The following is a 22,319-nucleotide window of genomic DNA, read 5'->3' on the forward strand; positions in this document are numbered from 1 at the left end:
ATAAACATAATGCTTAATGCTATGTTATAATAATCCATTAATTGCTACAATAAACTATCACATTTTAGCAACACTACCACACTTTATTAGACTAAAGTCAACTAAACACAACCAAAATCTAGCATTCTAACAATAAACGACTATAAAAACGTCCTAACATAAGCACTAAATAGTCATTTCCATACAAAGTTGTCTCAAAAGTGGCGAGACCTATACGAGAGCACACGACACGCGAACATATACGACGTCGTAAAACTGAATTGCAGACCTTAAGGTCACCTTTGGATTGACCTTAGACATAATTCTTCAATGAGTTATGAAGGTAAAGGGTTTTTACGAGCAGCGGGAACGATAAAGAATGGATGCTTAAGTTAGACGGTTCTGTGGTTGTTAATGAAAGCTTTATTGGGTAAGGTAGTAGGTTAACAGATAACTGTAGGAAGCTTGAAGCAACTACTGTAAATGTGATGTTGTGCATTCTGTGTCGCAAATGCCTTAATATAGACACAAATCATATTCCAAAACTACATTGAACTATAAGTAGTAATAAATGCATGAGGAGCCATAATATTATTCCCATAAGTACTTACAAAAGAAAAAGTTTACCATGATCAGGTATTTATTGAGTAAAGCAGAATTTATAGGGCAGAACATTGAAAACTCCTCTTTGAAATTCTATATATGTTATCCTTTATTTCGTTAAAGATTTTGAAGATAAACGGCAAGAAATTTACAAAAGTCACGATTTTTCCGATAAAAATCCTTACGTCTCAGAAAAAGCTTTTAAATTTCACTTAGCGCCTATTCCATGTAACCGCAGGTAAACATAAAGGCATAATTACCCCCCATGGCATGTCAGTGAGCTATTACCGAGGTAGACACGGAAACAATTCCCGTAATTAATACATACAGCTGTTAATTTTAAACACTCATTAGCTCAAAGTAAGCTGTTATGTCTTTCTTTTCGAAATAAACAATTTTTTTTTTTTTGCGGCGCTCGTTAATACTAGTTAGCTTTAGATTAGACGCGGCAGTTATGTTTTTTATTTATGTCTGGCTGAATTATATTCATTTTTGACTGCAAATAAATAGTAGCATAATAATATTAGCTACTAAAAATATTCGTAGAAGATTGATATGTGCTCAATAAGGACACCAAATAGAGGAAGTCCTTTACTTGTAACAGCAAAACAAAACCAGAAATAAAAGGAATATTATTAAACCTAAACATATTTGTAATTAAATAATGTATTGGTAAACCACAACAAAGTAATGACACAGTCCGTACTTTAATAAAGAGCTTAATAATAACGACATAACTTTCTCGGCACATTCGCGTATACTGAGTATGCAAGGTCACATACAAAAGTATTTCTCACATTCCTAACTGCAAGAACTTACCCCCTGATAATAAAAGTATCACCATGACAGTATAGTAGCCACGTATTGCTTTAACCATGGCCTAGTTCGCACCCGAGTTGCGGTTTGTAACAAAAATGTTCGCATCCGGGATCTAAATGACTTATCAGTTTGAGACACGAACTATACTTATTGGTGTAATAGGAACATTACAGCTAAGGCGATAAAGGTGGAAGGATTGATTTGGTTTTGTATTTTTTTGAAAGACATGGAGAAAAGTAATTTTATCATTATAGTAAATTAGATTACTTTGTATCAAAAGAGTCTAAAGAACTAAGCAACGAGTAGTCTTTTTAGTTCAATTTTTCTGGTTCAAAATGGTGTTGTTTTCATTTTTCAGTCTTTTAGGAAAAATAATCGTCTTAATTGTGTTTCGTAAAATAATGTGGTACCGATAAGGTCCAACGCTCCTGTGTCTATGAATTTCAAATTGCTATTACTACTTTCAGATTTCTACAGGACCAAAAATGTTGTAGATATACAGGGAATAGCTTCTTTTTTCTATAAGGATAATGCGTCACTCGTTACGAACAATATAACTACCAATTACATTATAATACGAACTACATAACTACATACGTATATAACATCACATATTTCATACCCTAAGGTGTAGACAGATCTGTATACAATACACCCACGTTCCGCCATTTACAATATGTGTAAATGGCGGATACTATATTATAATATACGTAATCTCAAAATAGACACGATAGCAATCTTCAGACCAACAAGTTAAAGTGGTGCCTACATATCGTTGGTACGGCACTCGCGGTATAAACTACGGGAAAGCACTAACCCATATAAGATCAGGTATCGCTATAAATTCTGTCAGGTAATGTGTTCAACTGTACACGTAGCATGTGTATGTTATTTGCTTGGAGTTGCGAAAATGGAGACTATGTTTGTAGGTACGAAGTAATGTTTGTACATCGTCACATTATTTTATAACAATGAAGCTAACGCTAACCGGGTGAAGCTGTTTGAAATAATCTCATACATTTAAATGTTATTGTTGTTTTTAAGTAATAGACGTATTACAGAGGAAGTTTTTAGAGTATAATCCGTTGACGGTTTGAGTAAAATAATATAATGATGATTTAAGATGACAAAAAGGAAATAACATAACACAACAACTATTACTGTCCCACCGCTGGACAAGTGTCTCCCCTTGCAATGAGGGCGGGGTTAGGCCATAAGTCTACCAAGTGCGGACTTTCGCATTCTCAAGTTGCATCACGATGGTTTCCTTCTCCGTTGGAATAAGTGATAATTAAATCTAATACGCACATAATTCCGAAGAGTCATTGATGTGTTGCATCAGATTTGGGCCATTAACCACTTGCGTGGGAGGTCTTTTGAAGAAATTTTGGACATAGCAACAAAATATCAAATTGATACAAAACCGAGCACTACACAGCTAAATATGAAACAGCGTTTTACAGCACATCAAGTCGTTAATAGCCGCCGTATAATCAACGATAACATCGGCACTAAACCTTTTAACACAAACTCCGAACTGAGTTCACCAAACTACTTATTTTCAGTCATAAAACTTAATGTTCCGTGCTGCAAACAGTTTGGTCTAAAACCACCGATATTTGTACCATCCAAAATTATGCAAAAGTTATCGAATTTATGCAAAATTTGCAGTACATTAATACTTTATGAATAAACTAGCTGACCCGCGCAACTTCGCTTGCGTCACATAAGAGAGAATGAGTAAAAATTTTCCCCGTTTTTGTAACATTTTTTGCTGCTGCTCTGCTCCTATTGGTCGTAGCGTGATGATATATAGCCTATAGGACCAGTATCCAAATTGGACCAGTAGTTCCTGAGTTTAGCGCGTTCAAACAAACAAACTCTTCAGCTTTATAATATTAGTATAGATAACTATCTGTCGCACGACAGGAGTCATTCGAATAATTGCTGTTGGATGTCGTGTTTCTTACTAGAAATGGGCAAAACCGGGGGTCTATTCTTAGATTGAATAATGCGACGGTTAAAATATCGTTGTAGATGTTTGGATGTTTCTGTCATGTGACTAGGCTGATGGTTATCAAAGATTTAGAGAATATGTCGTAAGTTATGGTATTACCGCGTGCCTTCTACAACCGTTTTGAATTCAAATATAATGTGACCTATTAATACGAGGTTCTTGTTCGACTGTCTCTGTAAAGATAAGGCTTTGAGGGCAAAATGAAACCTTGCATAAACCTTATAGGAATTTGTGAAAGTGCCCATGTCTTAAATGTTTTATTAAATTTTGTATTCTCTAGTGTAGTAATAATTTGTCAAGCCATCGTAAGGTTTTTCAACGCACATATATATATCAAGTAGCAGCTTAAGTATCATCTGACTTGCTTGTTAATGTAAAAAGTCCCATATCTCATTGTTTTTTTCCAACCGATTAGGTGAAAGCAAGGTTACGTCCTGTGACCGATATGTAAATATTGAAAAGTTATAACATGGTTTCTTTAACAACATTCAATATTTTTCCAACGCCTATAATTTAAATATTCAAAAACAAATAAATAAAGTAAATACCAGAGTAATTACTGTGGAATTTGATAATAGACCATTATAATCAATTATAATTTGAACCGCAACTGAACAATAGGTACCAAGTCAAATAGAACAAAGCATACGACACGATGTCTAGTCTATTACAGAATTAATTTTACAATTGTAAGACCTAGAACACAATCACGGTTTTAAAATATTTATTGAGATAGTCTAGCTTTTTGGCCTTTAGGAAAGGTTGTATCAATGTAAAAAGAATGTAACTACAGTAGGTTTAGGAAGGGTTTGGTTGAATGAGAAACTTTAACTAGGTTAACAACTTAATATTAAGGTTTTAACTTTTAAGGTTTTTAACTGCACGTTTGGCGCAGTGGTTTAAGCGGTCACCTCGCCGCAACAACCGTAGTGCCGCGTGTGGTGGGTTCGAATCCTACCCGGGACAAATCTTTGTGTGATGAGCACGAGTATTTGTTCTGAGCCTGGTTGTCTAATTATCTATATAAGTATATATTTAGAAGTATATAAGTATGTTTATCAGTTATTTGGTTACCATAGTACAAGCTCTGCTTAGTTTGGAATCAAATTACCGTGTGTGAATTGTAAAAAAAAAAAAAAAAAAAAGGTATTTAAACAGACTAAGATATTATGCAAAAGAAAACGTTTCTTATATCCGATTTTGTTTAAGAATGCACCAATCACCAAATTTGTTTATTGACGTTTAATGACAATAACAACAAATTTTTAGAAATAGATTTAAACGGTACTCCCTTCGACCTTCATTAATGTGTGCATAAAATACTGTCATAGTCTTTTTTGTTACATTTTGTTTAAAAAACTCTACGCCTTAAACAGAAACATTAATCAAAACACAAAATAACTAAGAACAATAACAATTAAACAAACAATTTAGAAACAGCACTTCGTACATTCCGCAAAGATTCACGAACACAACTTGACACATGTAATATATTCAACCTTAAACCCGAATTATTGTGTCATCGCGTGTGCACCCAGCCTTAGTTCACGACAAAACTGCTCGCGGCCGACTCGCGACGACCAGTCACTAAGCATAAGGAAATAAGCAACGACGTTTCTTCGAACCAAATACAAATATACGAAAATAATAAATACAAATTAATACGTATTGTGATAACGTATCGTATGAACCGGGGTTTATTTTGTTTGTGATGTGATTCGTAGAGGACTGCTACGGAGCGTAGATGGTCTACGAATATGCTACGGGCTCGTAGCTGTTTTGTAGAGGATTTTTGATTGATTGTGAGTATTGCAAGCAATGTTATTCTTGGTGTTTTACAGTGCATTGTGAGAAACACAATTATATTTACACTTGCATGGGTCAATGTTTTATGTTGATATGGAAAACAATGTACACTATCTTAACTTACTACAAAAAACCCCGATGTTTTACAATTTATAAATTATATTCATAATATATTTCAACTCTCTGATATATTACGGTAACTGATTAAAAAATATTTATAGAATTTAAAAGCAATTACTTAAATCTTAAGTCGAAACGTAACAATGATTTTAAAACCACGTTTTAACGCAAATATAATTCAGGTTGTTTCAAACCTTGTAAATTCTTTCACCAGAAGATGAAAGGAACGACAAACATGATTTCCTTTATTATACATTTCAAAATTTTAAATTGGTATTTATTAAGCTTTTTTGTGTTACTGTCATCTAATTAGCAAAATATGATCATATCAATTGTATTCGATCAAATATGATCGCATTAAATTCGTCAGAACACTGTCAGAACACAAGTGTACTACACTTAACATAGGTCGAATATTGACACTTATGATAGTCGTTACAATTACTGAATCTACCACTAACTCGGAAAGGGGGGAAAACCTTATGAGAAAAGCTAGCAAGAAACTTAAATGTAGATGGCCGTTATTAAACCATAACAAAACACCATGCATTAAAAACTTGCATAACAAAAAGGCCCTCAACAATTTATTATCATCGTGTTAACTTTGACAATGGCGTTGCGTCCTCCCCACTATCAATCATTGTCACGTTGAGGTACCAACGAATTTACGACCAACAATATATTATGGGGGAATTAAATAACGTGACAGACTTATGTATTGTTTTAATGATTTAAACGGGGAAGGCAATGAACTCAATGTTTTGACAATTACTTAAAAGATGGCAGGAAAAATAATGCGTCTGTTTTTTAAAGAGATATTTTTGAAACGGCTGTGTTTAGGGGAAAACCCTCAATTGTTTTTGTCAGTCTGTTTTGACAAAATAAATAGCTTTACCTATGTGTATTATTTGTGTGTTATTTGACAGGGAGTTAAAACCATTATAAATATAAAGATTCTTCTCACATTAGAGTAATTATTATTACTTATCGATATGAAGAACGGCAAGCAGACTTAACTCATTGTACTTTTACACATTAGATTTCTAAACGTAATTCTCGCTAAAGTCAGAACAAATAATTAGACACACAAAACACTTTGCAATCCTATACACCAACATAACTAAACACGTATAAGTCCATTTTAAATCTAACATATAAAAAACTAAAAATACAAGTCTATGCAAAACATTTACGGTTGTTTAAGGAATGCCTTACGTTACAAGTGATTAACGGTTAGTAGGCGAAGCGAAGGAAACAATTTGTAAGCAACAGGCCGAGTGCATAATGAGCCGACACAACGATTAGTTACTTTTTTACTTTTGTTGCCAGACTTATGAATTTTAACAATGATTTCTGAGAATGTCGGACTTGAAATACTTGTATGATTGTTTATGACACTTTTGATGTCGCGTTAGTTTTGTTTTGAGTTGGTTTTCTCGCTCTTTATTAGGTTATATTGTAACCAGATGAATATTTAATTATTTGCACAAGATTTACTTTTAATAAAGCTGCCATTTGATTGGAGCCTAGTATCTATTCCATTCACCAAACGAAACCTTATCCTTGACATAAAAACTACAATACTACAACCCATTGACAAAAGCCATCAAATAAAACTGCCATTTTTTGCAGAAGCCGAGCGTCGCGATAGATGATACGAATCAATTATGAGCCGGGGGAGTGCCGCTAATAGAAACGGTCGCGTGACGCGTGTCGCTGGCCGTTAGCTCGAGTGGGAACATGCCCGTGCTGTGGCAGTCTTCCCAGCGGCCTATGTACGTCCGCACCGTGTGGGTGGGCGGCTTCAGACACGCCATCCTCACGCAAGACGACCCCTACCTCCTCAAACTCAAACGGCGCCGGCCCAACTCGTCCGCGAGCTGCGCCACTAACAAGTCCAAGAGCTCGAGACTCAGTCACCACACGGACGATCTCCAAGACTGTCTGAGAAAACTGAACCTTGTCATCACTAGCGGGAAGTCCAGAATCAATAACAGACCGACACCGGCGTCCCATGAGGACGTGGAAAGATTGAACTTGCGTGATATAGAACAGGAATCAGACGACGGACTTGTAGTGAAAGCGCATCCACAACCGTTGACGGAAACTAGTCGCAGCAGCTGTGAGAGTCTAGACTCTACCATGAGGCATTTACGAACAAATAAGACGACGAGAGTCGACGTCCCGGAAAACACGGAACTATCTGAAAGGGTGCTTCAATGGCTAGACTTAGCGGGTAAAATAGATTTGTTGGCGCCGGAGAACGTGGAGAGGATGACACAGCCGCGTCACAGCTGGCCGGAGTTGCAACGTCGGCACAACTTGACGAAATCGAAAACAGCAATCGACATACGTAAGGAGGGAGGGAGAACGACGCCGAAAGGGGGGGACAGTTCAAAAGCGCAACAAAATAGCATTATCGATCGGCACGATTTTTATGTGCCGACGTCCGCGAACACGATCGAGAACTACGCGCGACAGTCACGGAACGCAAAGATCACGCCACGGCACGAGACCAGTGCCAAAATAAAAGACAACTTCAACAAAATAAAGCCCAGAGACTATAGAACTAACGTCGTCGAGACGCGGCAAAAGGTTATTAACGAAAAGAGTGCTGTGGAAAAGCAGTATGCTGAAATGCTTAGCAAAAAGTTGATCCCTGATGTGAGTAAAAACCCTAAGAGACAAGTGCATATATTCATGCCGGAGCTGCCGAAGAAACTGGAGTCTACTACGACTAGTAGGACCGAGAGTTTATTGTCTCAACCCTCTTTTAAGCTATTGAATAATAAAGTGTGAAATCTCAGTGTGTCTGTTATTTACAGTGAAACCAAGACACGAGGAACTTTATATTTTTGATACACCTTTTAGTGATGTCTACAAAGGTAAGTCTCTCTCCTCTCATATACCCAATGTAATTATATTTTTTTATTCGTTAGGTAACAGGTCTATACATTTCTAGTCTATAGTCGTCAGAGTACGTTGACTTTTAAGCCGTTGACTGAAAAAGGCAACAAAATAAAACTTTATCGTAGCATACTGACGTTTATTACTTTATGCTAATAACTTAATTCGCAAACTACTCGTACTTGAACTAACATCCATATTTTTTATTTTAGAAAACAAATAGTTAAAGAGCAAACGAACTTTGTCGATATTCATTGACATTTGAAAAATAAATTATGTACAAAGAACATGCGAAACATACTCTGTTTGTCTGTCTTACGGCTAAACTGTTGAACCCGATAAAGCTGCACGTCTAGTTGCTGCGTCGAAATCGGAACTTATGGATCGTAAGGATCTGTCACTTTGTATTAATTTCTATGGCACCTAAATGCCGATCCTATAGACGCAGTACCATAGAAATTAATATAAAGCAACAAATCCTTACTGTCCGTACGCTTCGATTCCAATGCAGTGGACGGGCAGCTCAAGACGCAATACGACAAAAGAGGTAGCAGATTACGTCTCTGACTTGTGACTTTCTTGCCGACCTGCTTATTTGAGTGTCCCACCGCTGCGTAAAGGTACTCTTTCTTTCTAAATAGGAGGTTTTCAAACGAAAGTTTCAATGAGAAAATATTTGGATGGATGTTTACTACTCTTTCACGCAGAAACTATTTATAAGATTTTAACGAAATTTGGTACCTGGTACAGGACACATTTTACTCAGAAAAAACTTAAAATCTTTATCCGCAGTTAAAGATTTTCTTAGTATTCAAAGATTTTTCAGGAGCAGAAGATATTTAGTTCTATATAAAGTTTATGTTTAACTTACCCCAAAGCCGATGGTAGCGACATCTCTGGCTTGGAACCGGGACCTTAAGGGCGGGTCGAGAGGCTGTCCACTGTACCTTGGCACTGGCAGACCTAGTGCTATCACCCTGAAGTTCTCGTCAACACGGACCAAACGCCAGCGAGATACTTCTTCAGCACCATGTTCCTTGTTAAATAAAATAAATAAATAAATATCATTGGACAACTCACACACGGACATTTGATTCCAAATTAAGCAAAGCTTGTACTATGGTAACCAAATAACTGATAAACATACTTATATACTTCTAAATACATACTTAAATGTAGATAATTCACAACCAGGCTCAGAACAGATACTCGTGCTCATCACACAAAAAATTGTTCCGGGTGGGATTCAAATCCACGACACACGGCGCTACGATAATTGCGGCGAGGTGACCACTTTAACCACTGCGCCAAACGTGCAGTTAATAAATACAGGTTTGATATAAGTAATCAGTATTTAATTGGTTATATTGGACAATAGATTAGATTGGGCGTAAGCAGTCTCTAAGGACAAAATTATTCCAGACCAGACGTTTTTATATTATCTAACAAGTATTTATGACATTATCATACTTAGTTAAGTTCCTAATCGAATAAGCCATTTATCGTGTGTAGGAAACTTAATGAAATTCCATCGCGACTTGCTTTGCTGTTAAACACTTAGTACCTATTATTATCTTAAAAGTTGCTCTTAAGTAAAAAACATACAAAAAGTTGTCCATGTCAGTACTATTGTGTTCTTAGTGCGATATATAGTTTGTCAACTTCAGATAGTAGGTACATACAAGTATCTTCAATCATATCCATTCATACTAAAGTTTATTGGCTCACCTCCAACAATTTATCGTATCTGGACGCTGGCACTAGAAACCTGCCATCTTCGAGATGCATCTCCCTATTTTCGAGCAAATTATTTAGCACTGGTAATACGTTGCGCTCTGCTTTCTCTATGCCTTCCAGCACCAGGACACGGCCTTCCACTGCTGCGCGGACGGCACTCTGGTCAAAATAAAACACGCTTTTAGATCAAAGAAACTGGGTAAAATAATGATAAAGAGCTTGGTGATCTAAAACATAGCGTTAATTTTTCTTAACAAATTAGGTAGGCTAGCCGTTAATCTGGAACGCAGAGGCACCGTCAGGTTTTTAGTTAGTATGCCCAAATTTAAAAGCCGGGACGCCTAGCCGGCTAATGAGCTCGACAGACCCCCGCTCCTCCCTGGAGCGGGACATGCAGTAATACATTTTCCTGACTAGCCGATAGTTTTGTAGCAGCAGCACTTTTGTTACAAATTGGCATATTCAGAATTTACGCATCTGGTTTACTACTGAGAGTATTTGGAATACCTAATACCTCTTTTTAACTGAAATAACATCTAACACTTTGTGATTGGTAATCGTATAATCGTTATCGTCAAAGGTTTTTTGTGCGATAAATGAGTTTCGCCATCAATCCAATACTTCACCATCAGTCTACACGTTATCTAAAATAAAAAGCGGCTTGTTCATACCTGATCAAAATATTTAGCAGTAGAACTCTGAATCTCTCTCCTTTGCTTGAGGTCTGCCTCTGTGGTGTCGCGAGATAGAGCAACATACTCCAGCTCACGTTGTGTCAGCTCTAAATATTGTAGAGCCACTTTTCTCCTAAAATGGTTAATGTTGGTTGTATTCTGTTATCTTATAGCCATTTCTAGGCGCCCATAACCAGTTGCGCACACCGGTCAGTAAAGGGTTTATAGACTGTTATCTTAATTGATAGCTATCGGGGCCGGCTTTTTACGTCCTATCCGAAGCACAAAGACACTCAATTCAAATACCATTTAGCGGTCCATCTATGGAATGACCACACCAAGAGTTCCTTAACCCACAGATCATTTACCGACCGGCGAGTGTAATTGGCTATTAGAGCCACTAAATTGTTAATTACTTTTCAATTTATAAAAATATAATAGTAACTTGTATATTCCTATTTTTACAAACACCTTATCAGTTTACATAATATATGTAATTTCTCGATAAAACTTCATAGTATAGCAAGAGATCATGATTAATAAGTCATTAAATTTGATCATAAAATGATGGCCTTGTGAGCATTTATCTTATCTGCATCAACTGTTTTAGGTGACTGAAGCGTAAAATAAGTGCAAAATCATTGGCTTCTTTATATATCTAAACTATTCTCATATTTTACTTAAGTTTGCTTGTCTAAAATTGTTAAACACATTTCTTAAGGGCATGCAACATAGACCCCAACCCACACTTAGCCAGTGTGGTGGACTCAAGGTATATTCCCTCCCTCCTTTAAGAGGAGATACACACCCAACAGTGGGATAATGGGACAAAATAAAATCTAATTTAAGATGAAAAGTTCTTTTATTTAGTTATATTTTGATTTACCTGCTTGGTCCTGGCCTGCCTAACAAAAACATGTCTTGTCCAAGTAAATCCTTCTGCATCATCCATCTTAAGTTTCTTAATGTGCTCTGTGATAAAGACTTTATCTCTGCATCTTCTATTGTCACTGAAAATTTATGTTTTTGCAAGATCTTATACATAAGGTAGATAACCCTACATATTTGTAAGTGATCATAAATTATTAAATAAAGAGTTAAAAAAGATGAACATGATTATTTCCAGAAAAAATATATTATTATCATGCCTGTATCTTGGGTGAATTGTCTAATTACATTTAATAATTAATTATGTAATAATAAATAAAAAGCCAGCTATCCATAACTTAAGTATGGGGTTAGATAATTTCATTATAGAAAAATTCAAAATGTAATAAATTTATTAGGTATGACTATTCTACTACTAAACTTCAGCCAAGTTTAGTTAAACAAACAAAGGCTCAGTTGAATTTTAGAAGTTGAACATTGAAATTTCATTAACTGATTAAATTAACTTCCTTATAACTGCTTTTTTTAAATAATTATATACTTTAACAAATCTGTAAATTCAGATAGACTTTTCTTGTTTCCATAAAGACTCCAAAGTTTCATAAAAAAAATAAAAACAAGTTAGTGTTTAGGTTATAAAAACAAAGTTCAATGTAAATACTTACAATACTTCCTGGGCACATATTCAACCTTTTTTGGGTCTTTGATCTCCTTGCTGACATCGCCTATAGTCACTTTATCTTCACTAGAATACGCTCTCACTGGATTTGCACTTAAAATCACTTTACGATTGCCTAAAATGCGAATCAAAACATCGATTCTTCGCACGGTTACTGCGGGGTTATACATGATTGTATACACTTGTAACTCTTACAAAATTATTATTTACAGTAGTGATTATACTATTTAAGCCATTGCAATTTTTATATATGAATGGTTATTTAAAAAATCGCAATAATCACTAGGTCAAAGTCTAACTAACCTACTTGTGTCTATGTGTCAAAGTGACATTATTATCACTACTTGCAGCTGATCGCAACGTTTCGTTATTCACGATCAATGAGTTTACCTTTGGAGTATATTTGAGTATACAACCGCTATCTTAGTTTTTAATATTGAGGAGTTTTCATGTTCAAAACTTATCTGTGCTTTTATGTGACTGCCATCCAGAATCCTCTGGTTCGATTTTCTAATTTTTATTAGAACATTTTCAAAACAGTAGCCCGGAGTTCGGTTACGTGCCCAGTATATGGCAATGGGCTCGCTCCACCTTTAAAGAACCATTATAAGTTGCGAAATCGTGTATTTTATACACCCATCTGCCAACGCCTTCGTTTAGACAATGTGTAGCTCACAAAAAAATATCTAGCTTTTCTCTAGGAACTTGGCCCTCGTGTCTTAGAGGTATAAAGAGGTTAGAGGTTTTAAATGAAAGAAGTAAATAGAGGGGACAACTATATTTCTGACAAATGCAAAAAAATATATAACATCTATTAAAATAAAACAAAATCTACTTAATGCACTTATTATTTAACATAACATTGCTTATTTTATACGAAACAAAGATTGCTAGTTATAATTTACTAAGACTTATAAACTTATACTATCTTCATAAAAATCTTAGACTAATATTGGAGAAAAGAGACAAAAGATACTACATCTATAAAACAGAGAGAGAAAGAGAGAGAAACACATTTCAATCAACTTCCTGATTAGTTTCATCATCCATAGGTTCAATTTTAACGCTAACAAAATCAGTAGGTTCCAATTCTTGTTCACATTCATTGTAATCTTTCGTTTCAATTTTGACAATGTGAGGTTTGACGTCTCTTTCTTTCTCACTGTCTGTATTAGCGTTGTCCTTTTCACTCTTCTCTTCATCAGAATCAGATTTGGAATCTTCTTTTTGTTCATCATCTTCATCTTCGTCGTCCATTTCGGGTCCTGGTTCAGTTAACTCTGCCTCCCTTTTTTGTCTTTCCATATTAGCTAGTGTAACAAAGTCTCCCATTAGTAATTCGTTCATTATTTTCTTCGGTGGTCCGAAGATGCTGGTCATGACGTCTTCTTCAAGGCCGAGGTTGCATTCTCTTGGTTCCAATCGCCTGTAGAAGTCTTTTATGTTTGGTTCCGTGCCTTTGAAGCCGTGCCGTCTACGGAAGTGTTTGAGCATCGTTCTCTTCACTGAGTATGCTTTTGGACACATCTTACACTGGAAAAGAAACAAGTATTTAATAAGAAGTCCCTTTTGCTAAAGCGGCGCAGTGGAATGAAATATCGTTAAATTATTATGAGAAATTTTGCAAAGCTATAGACAGTGTTGAATGTAGGTCGGTCATCGGAGAATTTATACAATTATTACAAAGCTGAAGTGTTTGTTTGATTGAACATGTTTATCACAAAAACTACTAAATCGAGTAAAAAAAAAACAGTTATGCTGTTAAATTATGTTGAATAGTCCATTTATTGAGGTACACTTTAAAACATCAAGCTATGGCTAATAGGAGTAGAGTGGTAATAAAAAATACTGTAGAAAAGGGGATAACTAAAGTCGGGCGAAGTATATAGTAAGTCTCACCCGGAATGTCTTGAGGTTGCTATGCGTGACCACGTGGTGGCGCAGCCCCGCGGCGCTGGTGAGCATCTTGCCGCACAGCGGGCAGGCGTGGCGCGCGCGCGTGTGCGACGTGCGCAGGTGGCGCAGCATGTAGCGCTCGTCTTGGTACTTGCGGTCTGTGGGAGGCATAACAACTTTAGTTATATGGAGATACAGGCGATATTACTAGGTGTAATGTATGTGGTTATTGGTTGCTTGACTGACGCCCTCCACAGCGTAGTGGTTAAGATGGTCGTGCATGCCACTACCAGTGCGTCGGGTGATCGTGAGTTCGATTCCCATGCTGTACAAATATTTGTGCGATCCACAAATAGTTGTTTCGGGTCTGGATGTAGTTATTTATTACATTTCTTTATGCGGAGAAATTTAAATAGAGTGTAGTGTAGAGTTAGAGACATAATACATAACCTAACCAAATACGGTTTTGAAAAAAAAAACTCATACACAAAGGTAAACAAATATTCTTCGAGTGTTTCGGCATATTTTCGAATTGTACCACCACTAGGACAGCCGCTTAACAGATGCTTATCTTTATTACGGTACAACTCATACAGTTGTAGTACTAAAAATAGTAAACTTAAATCTCTGAAACTCACCGCACAATGGACATTTGACTGTAGCCTTCTTCTGGTTATGTATCTTCATGTGTTCGCGCAACGAACACGCGCTCGTGAACAACTTGGCGCACACCGGACATGTTTCTAGATCTGTGAACAAAGATATTATTTAAATATTTTTAATTTTATCAAATTCAACAGTTTATGACTACTAAAAAGGCCTGGCATTATCCTCGAAGCTCGAAACTGTCTTTCATTACAACAAAAAAACGAAATAACTTTCTGAAATATTTCTCTCAATACTGCCCTTGCCCGGAGAAATTTTGCCCGCTTCGAGTAACGTATAAAAGTGGTATAACTCTTTTGTAAATCGGGGCTTAATGTTGCGGGAGCATCAGTTCATAATAGTTAAAGTTTACGTTTAGACACCACCAGAACACTTGGATTCGAGACAAATTCAGTTTAACTGTAAAATAACTAAAGTTCTATTTATTTATGTGACTTACTCTCGCCCGTATGCTTCCTAATATGATACGTCAACTTAGACTTCTGCACGAACGTCTTGCCGCAGTACATGCACGCGTACGATGTGTTCTTCAAATGCGTTCTGAAACAACAACAACGGCATATTTAAAACTTCACTGAAGATAAGAATCCCAGTCGGGCGTTTCGACTGAGTGCCCTCTGTACTGCTTCTTCTTTCTGTATGCTGGTGGTTGAGTAAATTGACAGCTTTACTAAAGGTTTCTAGGCTCGTGGCGCAGCATGTTGGAGCATACTAATATTACCTGGTGTGTGAAGTACAGGCGCCCTTGTCGGCGAAGCTCCTGGGACAGTGCGGGCAGGCGTAGGGCCGCTCGCCCGTGTGGCGGCGCTCGTGGCGCAGCATGTTGGAGCATACTAATATTACCTGGTGTGTGAAGTACAGGCGCCCTTGTCGGCGAAGCTCCTGGGACAGTGCGGGCAGGCGTAGGGCCGCTCGCCCGTGTGGCGGCGCTCGTGGCGCAGCATGTTGGAGCATACTAATATTACCTGGTGTGTGAAGTACAGGCGCCCTTGTCGGCGAAGCTCCTGGGACAGTGCGGGCAGGCGTAGGGCCGCTCGCCCGTGTGGCGGCGCTCGTGGCGCAGCATGTTGGAGCATACTAATATTACCTGGTGTGTGAAGTACAGGCGCCCTTGTCGGCGAAGCTCCTGGGACAGTGCGGGCAGGCGTAGGGCCGCTCGCCCGTGTGGCGGCGCTCGTGGCGCAGCATGTTGGAGCATACTAATATTACCTGGTGTGTGAAGTACAGGCGCCCTTGTCGGCGAAGCTCCTGGGACAGTGCGGGCAGGCGTAGGGCCGCTCGCCCGTGTGGCGGCGCTCGTGGCGCAGCATGTTGGAGCATACTAATATTACCTGGTGTGTGAAGTACAGGCGCCCTTGTCGGCGAAGCTCCTGGGACAGTGCGGGCAGGCGTAGGGCCGCTCGCCCGTGTGGCGGCGCTCGTGGCGCAGCATGTTGGAGCATACTAATATTACCTGGTGTGTGAAGTACAGGCGCCCTTGTCGGCGAAGCTCCTGGGACAGTGCGGGCAGGCGTAGGGCCGCTCGCCCGTGTGGCGGCGCTCGTGGCGCAGCATGTTGGAGCATACTAATATTACCTGGTGTGTGAAGTACAGGCGCCCTTGTCGGCGAAGCTCCTGGGACAGTGCGGGCAGGCGTAGGGCCGCTCGCCCGTGTGGCGGCGCTCGTGGCGCAGCATGTTGGAGCATACTAATATTACCTGGTGTGTGAAGTACAGGCGCCCTTGTCGGCGAAGCTCCTGGGACAGTGCGGGCAGGCGTAGGGCCGCTCGCCCGTGTGGCGGCGCTCGTGGCGCAGCATGTTGGAGCATACTAATATTACCTGGTGTGTGAAGTACAGGCGCCCTTGTCGGCGAAGCTCCTGGGACAGTGCGGGCAGGCGTAGGGCCGCTCGCCCGTGTGGCGGCGCTCGTGGCGCAGCATGTTGGAGCATACTAATATTACCTGGTGTGTGAAGTACAGGCGCCCTTGTCGGCGAAGCTCCTGGGACAGTGCGGGCAGGCGTAGGGCCGCTCGCCCGTGTGGCGGCGCTCGTGGCGCAGCATGTTGGAGCATACTAATATTACCTGGTGTGTGAAGTACAGGCGCCCTTGTCGGCGAAGCTCCTGGGACAGTGCGGGCAGGCGTAGGGCCGCTCGCCCGTGTGGCGGCGCTCGTGGCGCAGCATGTTGGAGCATACTAATATTACCTGGTGTGTGAAGTACAGGCGCCCTTGTCGGCGAAGCTCCTGGGACAGTGCGGGCAGGCGTAGGGCCGCTCGCCCGTGTGGCGGCGCTCGTGGCGCAGCATGTTGGAGCATACTAATATTACCTGGTGTGTGAAGTACAGGCGCCCTTGTCGGCGAAGCTCCTGGGACAGTGCGGGCAGGCGTAGGGCCGCTCGCCCGTGTGGCGGCGCTCGTGGCGCAGCATGTTGGAGCATACTAATATTACCTGGTGTGTGAAGTACAGGCGCCCTTGTCGGCGAAGCTCCTGGGACAGTGCGGGCAGGCGTAGGGCCGCTCGCCCGTGTGGCGGCGCTCGTGGCGCAGCATGTTGGAGCATACTAATATTACCTGGTGTGTGAAGTACAGGCGCCCTTGTCGGCGAAGCTCCTGGGACAGTGCGGGCAGGCGTAGGGCCGCTCGCCCGTGTGGCGGCGCTCGTGGCGCAGCATGTTGGAGCATACTAATATTACCTGGTGTGTGAAGTACAGGCGCCCTTGTCGGCGAAGCTCCTGGGACAGTGCGGGCAGGCGTAGGGCCGCTCGCCCGTGTGGCGGCGCTCGTGGCGCAGCATGTTGGAGCGCTGCACGAAGCGCATGGGGCAGTACGAGCACGCGTGCCGCGGGCCCTCGTGGATCTGCACGTGCTCGCGGAACGAGTCGCGTTTCTGCAATATTATTAAATATTTTACCACCTTTGAATTTCCAGTACCCTCGGGCGATTGTTGCATCCGGTTGTTCACCAAGGAACGTGTCCAGGGGACTGGAAATTAAAGGACCGGCTTTTGCTCGGCAGTGGGACACAGAAATTTATTACATCGTTGACTGCCCGGTGTCTAGTCCCAACAGTCGGAAATTTGGTAACGTGTCGGTATAGTGCAATGGGCTCGTCCCTTATTACATCAACGTTTCTTGCGTACATCTACCATTTACAAAGCAATATAAGTTATAGAAGAAAAACCGCACTCTAGATTTAAATTTTCTATACCGAATTATTAATGTCTACGTTTCCAATGTAACACAGCAAAAGTAGTTGGCATTGTTTCACAACCAAAGAGCCCTTTGAATTACTGACAAAGTGTAATAACATCATATCTGCATGTGATAAGCATGAAATAGTGATTTTTAGTATGATTTTTACTTATGGGCATCACACACACATACGGGACATCTTTTACTTTGCCAAACACTAAGTGCTCATCTATACTAATCTATACTAATATAATAAAGCTGAAGAGTTTGTTTGTTTGTTTGTTTGTTTGAACGCGCTAATCTCAGGAACTACTGGTCCGATTTGAAAAATTCTTTCAGTGTTAGATAGCCCATTTATCGAGCAAGGCTATAGGCTATATAACATCACGCTACAGTCATTAGGAGCGGAGTAGCAACGAAAAATGTTACAAAAACGGGGAAAATTTTGACCCATTCTCTTAGGTTACGCAAGCGAAGTTGCGCGGGTCAGCTAGTGAATAAGAAAGCTACCATTATTTATGAATTATATCTAGAACTCACCAGGAACACTTTTCCACAGTAAGTACAAGTATAGCTCTGTTTATTGGGCTGATGTTCTTGCTTGTGCATGTACAGAGAGGATTTGTATTGGAACGACTTGCCGCACTCCGGACACTCGAAGGGGTGCTGCCCAGGATGGCTGATGAGGTAGTGGAGTTTCCTGCAAACAAAATGTGAAATATTTCATATTTGTGCTAATTCTTGGAAAAGTTTCAATAGATCTATTATACATACATGCGTATATAAAAGCACGCTTTTTCCTTATAGTTGTAAACAAAGATCAATTGGTAGGATGAACGGGAGCGGGAACTCCCCTTGCCCCATTCACATCCATACATCTTGTCATATAGGATATATTATATTATTACTATTGAAATAATATAAAGTAATTGTGGACAATTTCTGGCTTCTTATATTTCTTCTGTTGCTTAAATGGCACTGCCTGGGTCTTAAGACAATACCATTGCGAACTTTGCATTCGTTCGAGAAATTTTAAGGAATACTAAAGCTTGCAGGATACTTTAATTTTACAGAAATGAAAAAAAAAATGGCCGAAAATAATATACAGGATAATAGAATACTAGTTTATCCTACCTTTCATCCATAGTATGCAGCACTTCTTCACACAGTTTACACTTGAACTTGCCAGGCCCGTGTGCTTGTGCCATATGCGCGCCGCACGCTCTCGAGCTGTTGAACTCACGCCCGCACACCGTGCAGTCCATGTTGCGTTCTATGCGATACCGAGGGTTGTGGATCGTCTACACATAAATATATACCTTCAACCTTGTTGGTTTGATTTTAAGAGCTATTTTGATAAATACCCTCGTTTATTTGTACCTATTATTAGAAGGCAGTAGTGTCTGTGTTAGGAAGATATGCCAAAAGGCTTGATGAACTTCTATTTATTTTTCTAGTTAAGCATCCAATGGCTTGTAAGTTTTGAAAACAAGTTCTGGATATAAGCTAAATTAGTTCTTGATAAGCATTACAAGTACATTTTGGCAAGACATGAAATGTTTCATACCTATTATTTCTGACACTATCTACAAGATAAGCTATCCTACCTTTATTCATTACAGGACCTTTGCCCAGCAGTTTGAGTGTAATAGGTTTAATTTATTTACTTAATATTTGTGGTGACAGACTGTGGTAAGCTTATCTCTAACTAATCTTATTATGCATACACCGTATCCATATGTACTTTAAAACTTTACATACAAAATCTTACCCGGACATGAAGCTTGAAACTCTTCCTATGGCTCAGAGGTTTATACTTGCAGGAGTCTAATGAGCAGAACAGCTTCTTAGCTTCAGGGTGTTCAGCCTTGAAGTGCACTCTCATCTCATCTGCATTGGGCAGTACGAGAGCACATAGAGTGCACTTCATGAGGTAGAGAGGAACTTTGTCTGCTGTCGAGTGTCTTGACAGGTAGTGGTGAATGAACCAGATCTGTAGAGCATTGTATATGTTATTTGCTTGATAAAAATATGAATGAATTGTGGTCAGCACATTGCTATTGTTGCATGTGGGAGGAACAGGTTTAGTTTTCACATGACACTAACATAAACGATTGTTGTTGTTATCTGATTCCAATTGAACTGTAGTTTTAGGGTTGTCAATTATTGGTAGCAGCAGCTAGCAGCTTTACACATTAGAATACTAGTTTAATAGTAAGTGTGGGAGTTAGAAATAGCAATTATAAGTATAAAATATACAGAATAAGTAACCAACTCATACCTTATCTCCAAACACTTCGTTGCAATGGTCACACTTGTAATAATGCTCCTTATTCTTAGAGAAATGAACTCGCACTTGATGAGCCTCCCTGTCACTTTCATGCCAAAACAGTGTAGGACAATACGTACACTTGAATCCCAAATGAGGGCTGAAACAATTGTCAAATTCTAACAACTCCCAATGTTCCGTCAAATGGTTTCTTGTTTGTTCACGGTTGTCAAACTCCTTATCGCAGAACTGACAAATCCATAGATCGTCAAAGTCCCCCAACTCACGAGCGACATGGTTATCCAACTCATTTACAGTGTCAAAAGTTGCTGCACACACTCTACATGAATATATAGGTATGTATTTAAAACAGTGCATCTTTAACATATGAGTCAGGAAGGTATGCACATTGTTGAACAACTCTTTACACAGAGAACAAGTTATATCTATTGTCAGATCAGCTGTAGACTTCTCATAGTCAATAGTGGAATGTTCATGAACCAAATTGGCATTTAGATCTATATGTATTTGGTTAATGTAATCAAAGTAGCATTTCTCTAAAATAACCAATTCTGTTAGTGTTACGTCATAGTCTTCATCTCCTTCATAAGTCTTTAGCCTGTCCTCATCTTTCTGTTTCCCAGTGGGAGCTTTTCCTTCATCACCACTTACATTTTCTTGCTTAATTTCTGGTATAAGAACTTTTAGTAAGTCTTTAGCATCACCTAAGTTTGGATCGTTGTCTAAATAACTTCTATACTTGAACTCAAAATCTACATAGCCATATCTAGGATGATGCTTTAACTGTTCCTCAATGAACTCAGTCCTAACTTCAGCTCCATTCACAATGAATGGAAGGTCTCTCCCAGATACCAGGCCTGTGAAGCATTTCAATGTAAAATGATGGTAGCCCATATAGTGATTGAAGAAAGTTTTAACTGGGTTATCAGACTTTGAACATAAGAGACATGAAAAGGTAGGACTGCCATCATATTCAAACTCCCAAAGATTCTCTTCATCCTTATTAGCCACATTTGTAATATTATGCTTTTGGAATAGATGGGATTGATATAGCTCTCCATCAGACACTCTGAAATGACAGAGTCTACAGTGTACGAGCTGGTGAACTATTCTTAAATGAAGTCGCAATTCTGTCTCAGTTTCAAAATTTTCAATGCACTGTGAGCAAGGCCATGGAGTGTGGAACTTCACATGATGCCACCAAGCCTCCCTGTCTGGCACAAAGTACCTAAAATATAAAAATACATCAATATGACATGATATTTTGAAGCTGCTTATGATAATAAATCTGTTTATTGTTTCTACTTACCTACAAATTCCACAAAAATCTTTTTTATGATTCAGGCAGTAGTGAAGAATACATTTAGATCTATTGATGAACCACTCAGGACACAGTAAGCAGCTATACGGCCCCGAAGGATTCAAATCCTTCAGGTACAGCCAAACGTCCGCGGGGCGCTCTATCACTGGCGGCTGTTCAGTCTTATGTATTTTTATAGTAATTGGAAGTCTTTTTGGAGGAGCCAATTTTCTTTTCTTCTTCTTTGGAACCACTGGCGAAATCGATGTTTCAGCCGGGAAGTTTTCAGGGAATAACTTCTTGTTAGCCGCAATAACTGACAATGGTTCATCGTCGGACTCATCTGAAGTCATATCTCTAGAATTGACCAACTATCACTGAAACTGGAACAACCTAAATGGCAAATACAACCAACAATATTTCCCTTAAAATGTTTGTGGCATCGAGATATTGTTTATTTTCCGTCCTCAGGGAGGTTTTTTCTTTCGTATTCTCAAGCAGTCTTAAGAATAAATGTCATATTTGACATAAAACAAAATTGAGCTTTGAGTCATTACTTCTCTCTTTCTAGTAAGGTCTAAAAACCGTACACAATCTTCCTTTTCATTCTTTCTAATGCTAAAAATATAAAAATTCTTTATTCATGAAACGAATGACTGTAGAGATTGATAATACAAAAAGAAAGACCTAATATGTTTTTCTAAAATTTAAAAGACAAAAATATGTTTATTTAAATCACAATTAAGCATTAATTATTAATAAAATCA

General features: G+C 39.2%; 3 protein-coding genes across 3 annotated transcripts in view; 1 reads left to right on the forward strand and 2 right to left on the reverse strand.

Moving 5' to 3' along the window:
- The window catches only part of c12.2 (von Willebrand factor A domain-containing protein c12.2), a 40,342-nt gene extending 27,809 nt beyond the window's left edge, over window positions 1–12,533 (reverse strand). The window contains exons 1-5 of the mRNA XM_076121491.1: window positions 12,216–12,533; window positions 11,549–11,672; window positions 10,660–10,795; window positions 9,980–10,147; window positions 9,123–9,287 (exon numbers count right to left, since the gene is read on the reverse strand). Of these exons, the coding sequence (XP_075977606.1) occupies window positions 9,123–9,287; window positions 9,980–10,147; window positions 10,660–10,795; window positions 11,549–11,672; window positions 12,216–12,399 (777 nt within the window). The 5' untranslated portion in view covers window positions 12,400–12,533. The remainder of the gene's footprint in view (window positions 1–9,122; window positions 9,288–9,979; window positions 10,148–10,659; window positions 10,796–11,548; window positions 11,673–12,215) is intronic.
- Window positions 5,020–8,143, forward strand: LOC142977483 (uncharacterized). The gene is made up of 2 exons (XM_076121380.1): window positions 5,020–5,220; window positions 6,977–8,143. Exon 2 carries the CDS (start codon window positions 7,085–7,087, stop codon window positions 8,141–8,143), a length of 1,059 nt encoding a protein of 352 aa, XP_075977495.1. The 5' UTR covers window positions 5,020–5,220; window positions 6,977–7,084.
- Window positions 12,534–12,992: 459 nt separating the features above from the next.
- LOC142977655 (uncharacterized) lies at window positions 12,993–22,063 on the reverse strand. Its single transcript, XM_076121719.1, has 10 exons — window positions 21,562–22,063; window positions 20,244–21,480; window positions 19,734–19,955; window positions 19,097–19,263; window positions 18,503–18,662; window positions 17,465–17,658; window positions 15,231–15,331; window positions 14,764–14,874; window positions 14,129–14,283; window positions 12,993–13,762 (listed from the first exon to the last, which is right to left on the reverse strand). Exons 1-10 carry the CDS (start codon window positions 21,903–21,905, stop codon window positions 13,247–13,249), a joined length of 3,207 nt encoding a protein of 1,068 aa, XP_075977834.1. The 5' UTR covers window positions 21,906–22,063; the 3' UTR covers window positions 12,993–13,246.
- Between the last annotated feature and the right edge of the window lie 256 nt (window positions 22,064–22,319).

The sequence above is a fragment of the Anticarsia gemmatalis genome, chromosome 13 (genome assembly GCF_050436995.1).
Source record: "Anticarsia gemmatalis isolate Benzon Research Colony breed Stoneville strain chromosome 13, ilAntGemm2 primary, whole genome shotgun sequence".
NCBI classification, from domain to species: domain Eukaryota; kingdom Metazoa; phylum Arthropoda; class Insecta; order Lepidoptera; family Erebidae; genus Anticarsia; species Anticarsia gemmatalis.

Coding starts and splice junctions, on each gene's coding strand:
- LOC142977483 (XM_076121380.1), top strand. CDS start 7,085: ATGCCCGTGCTGTGGCAGTCTTCCCAGCGGCCTATGTACGTCCGCACC.
- LOC142977655 (XM_076121719.1), bottom strand. CDS start 21,905: ATGACTTCAGATGAGTCCGACGATGAACCATTGTCAGTTATTGCGGCT. Junction 19,956..20,243: donor ACGAAGTGTTTGGAGATAAG/GTATGAGTTGGT, acceptor AATGCTCTACAG/ATCTGGTTCATTCACCACTA. Junction 13,763..14,128: donor GCAACCTCAAGACATTCCGG/GTGAGACTTACT, acceptor TTTCTTTTCCAG/TGTAAGATGTGTCCAAAAGC.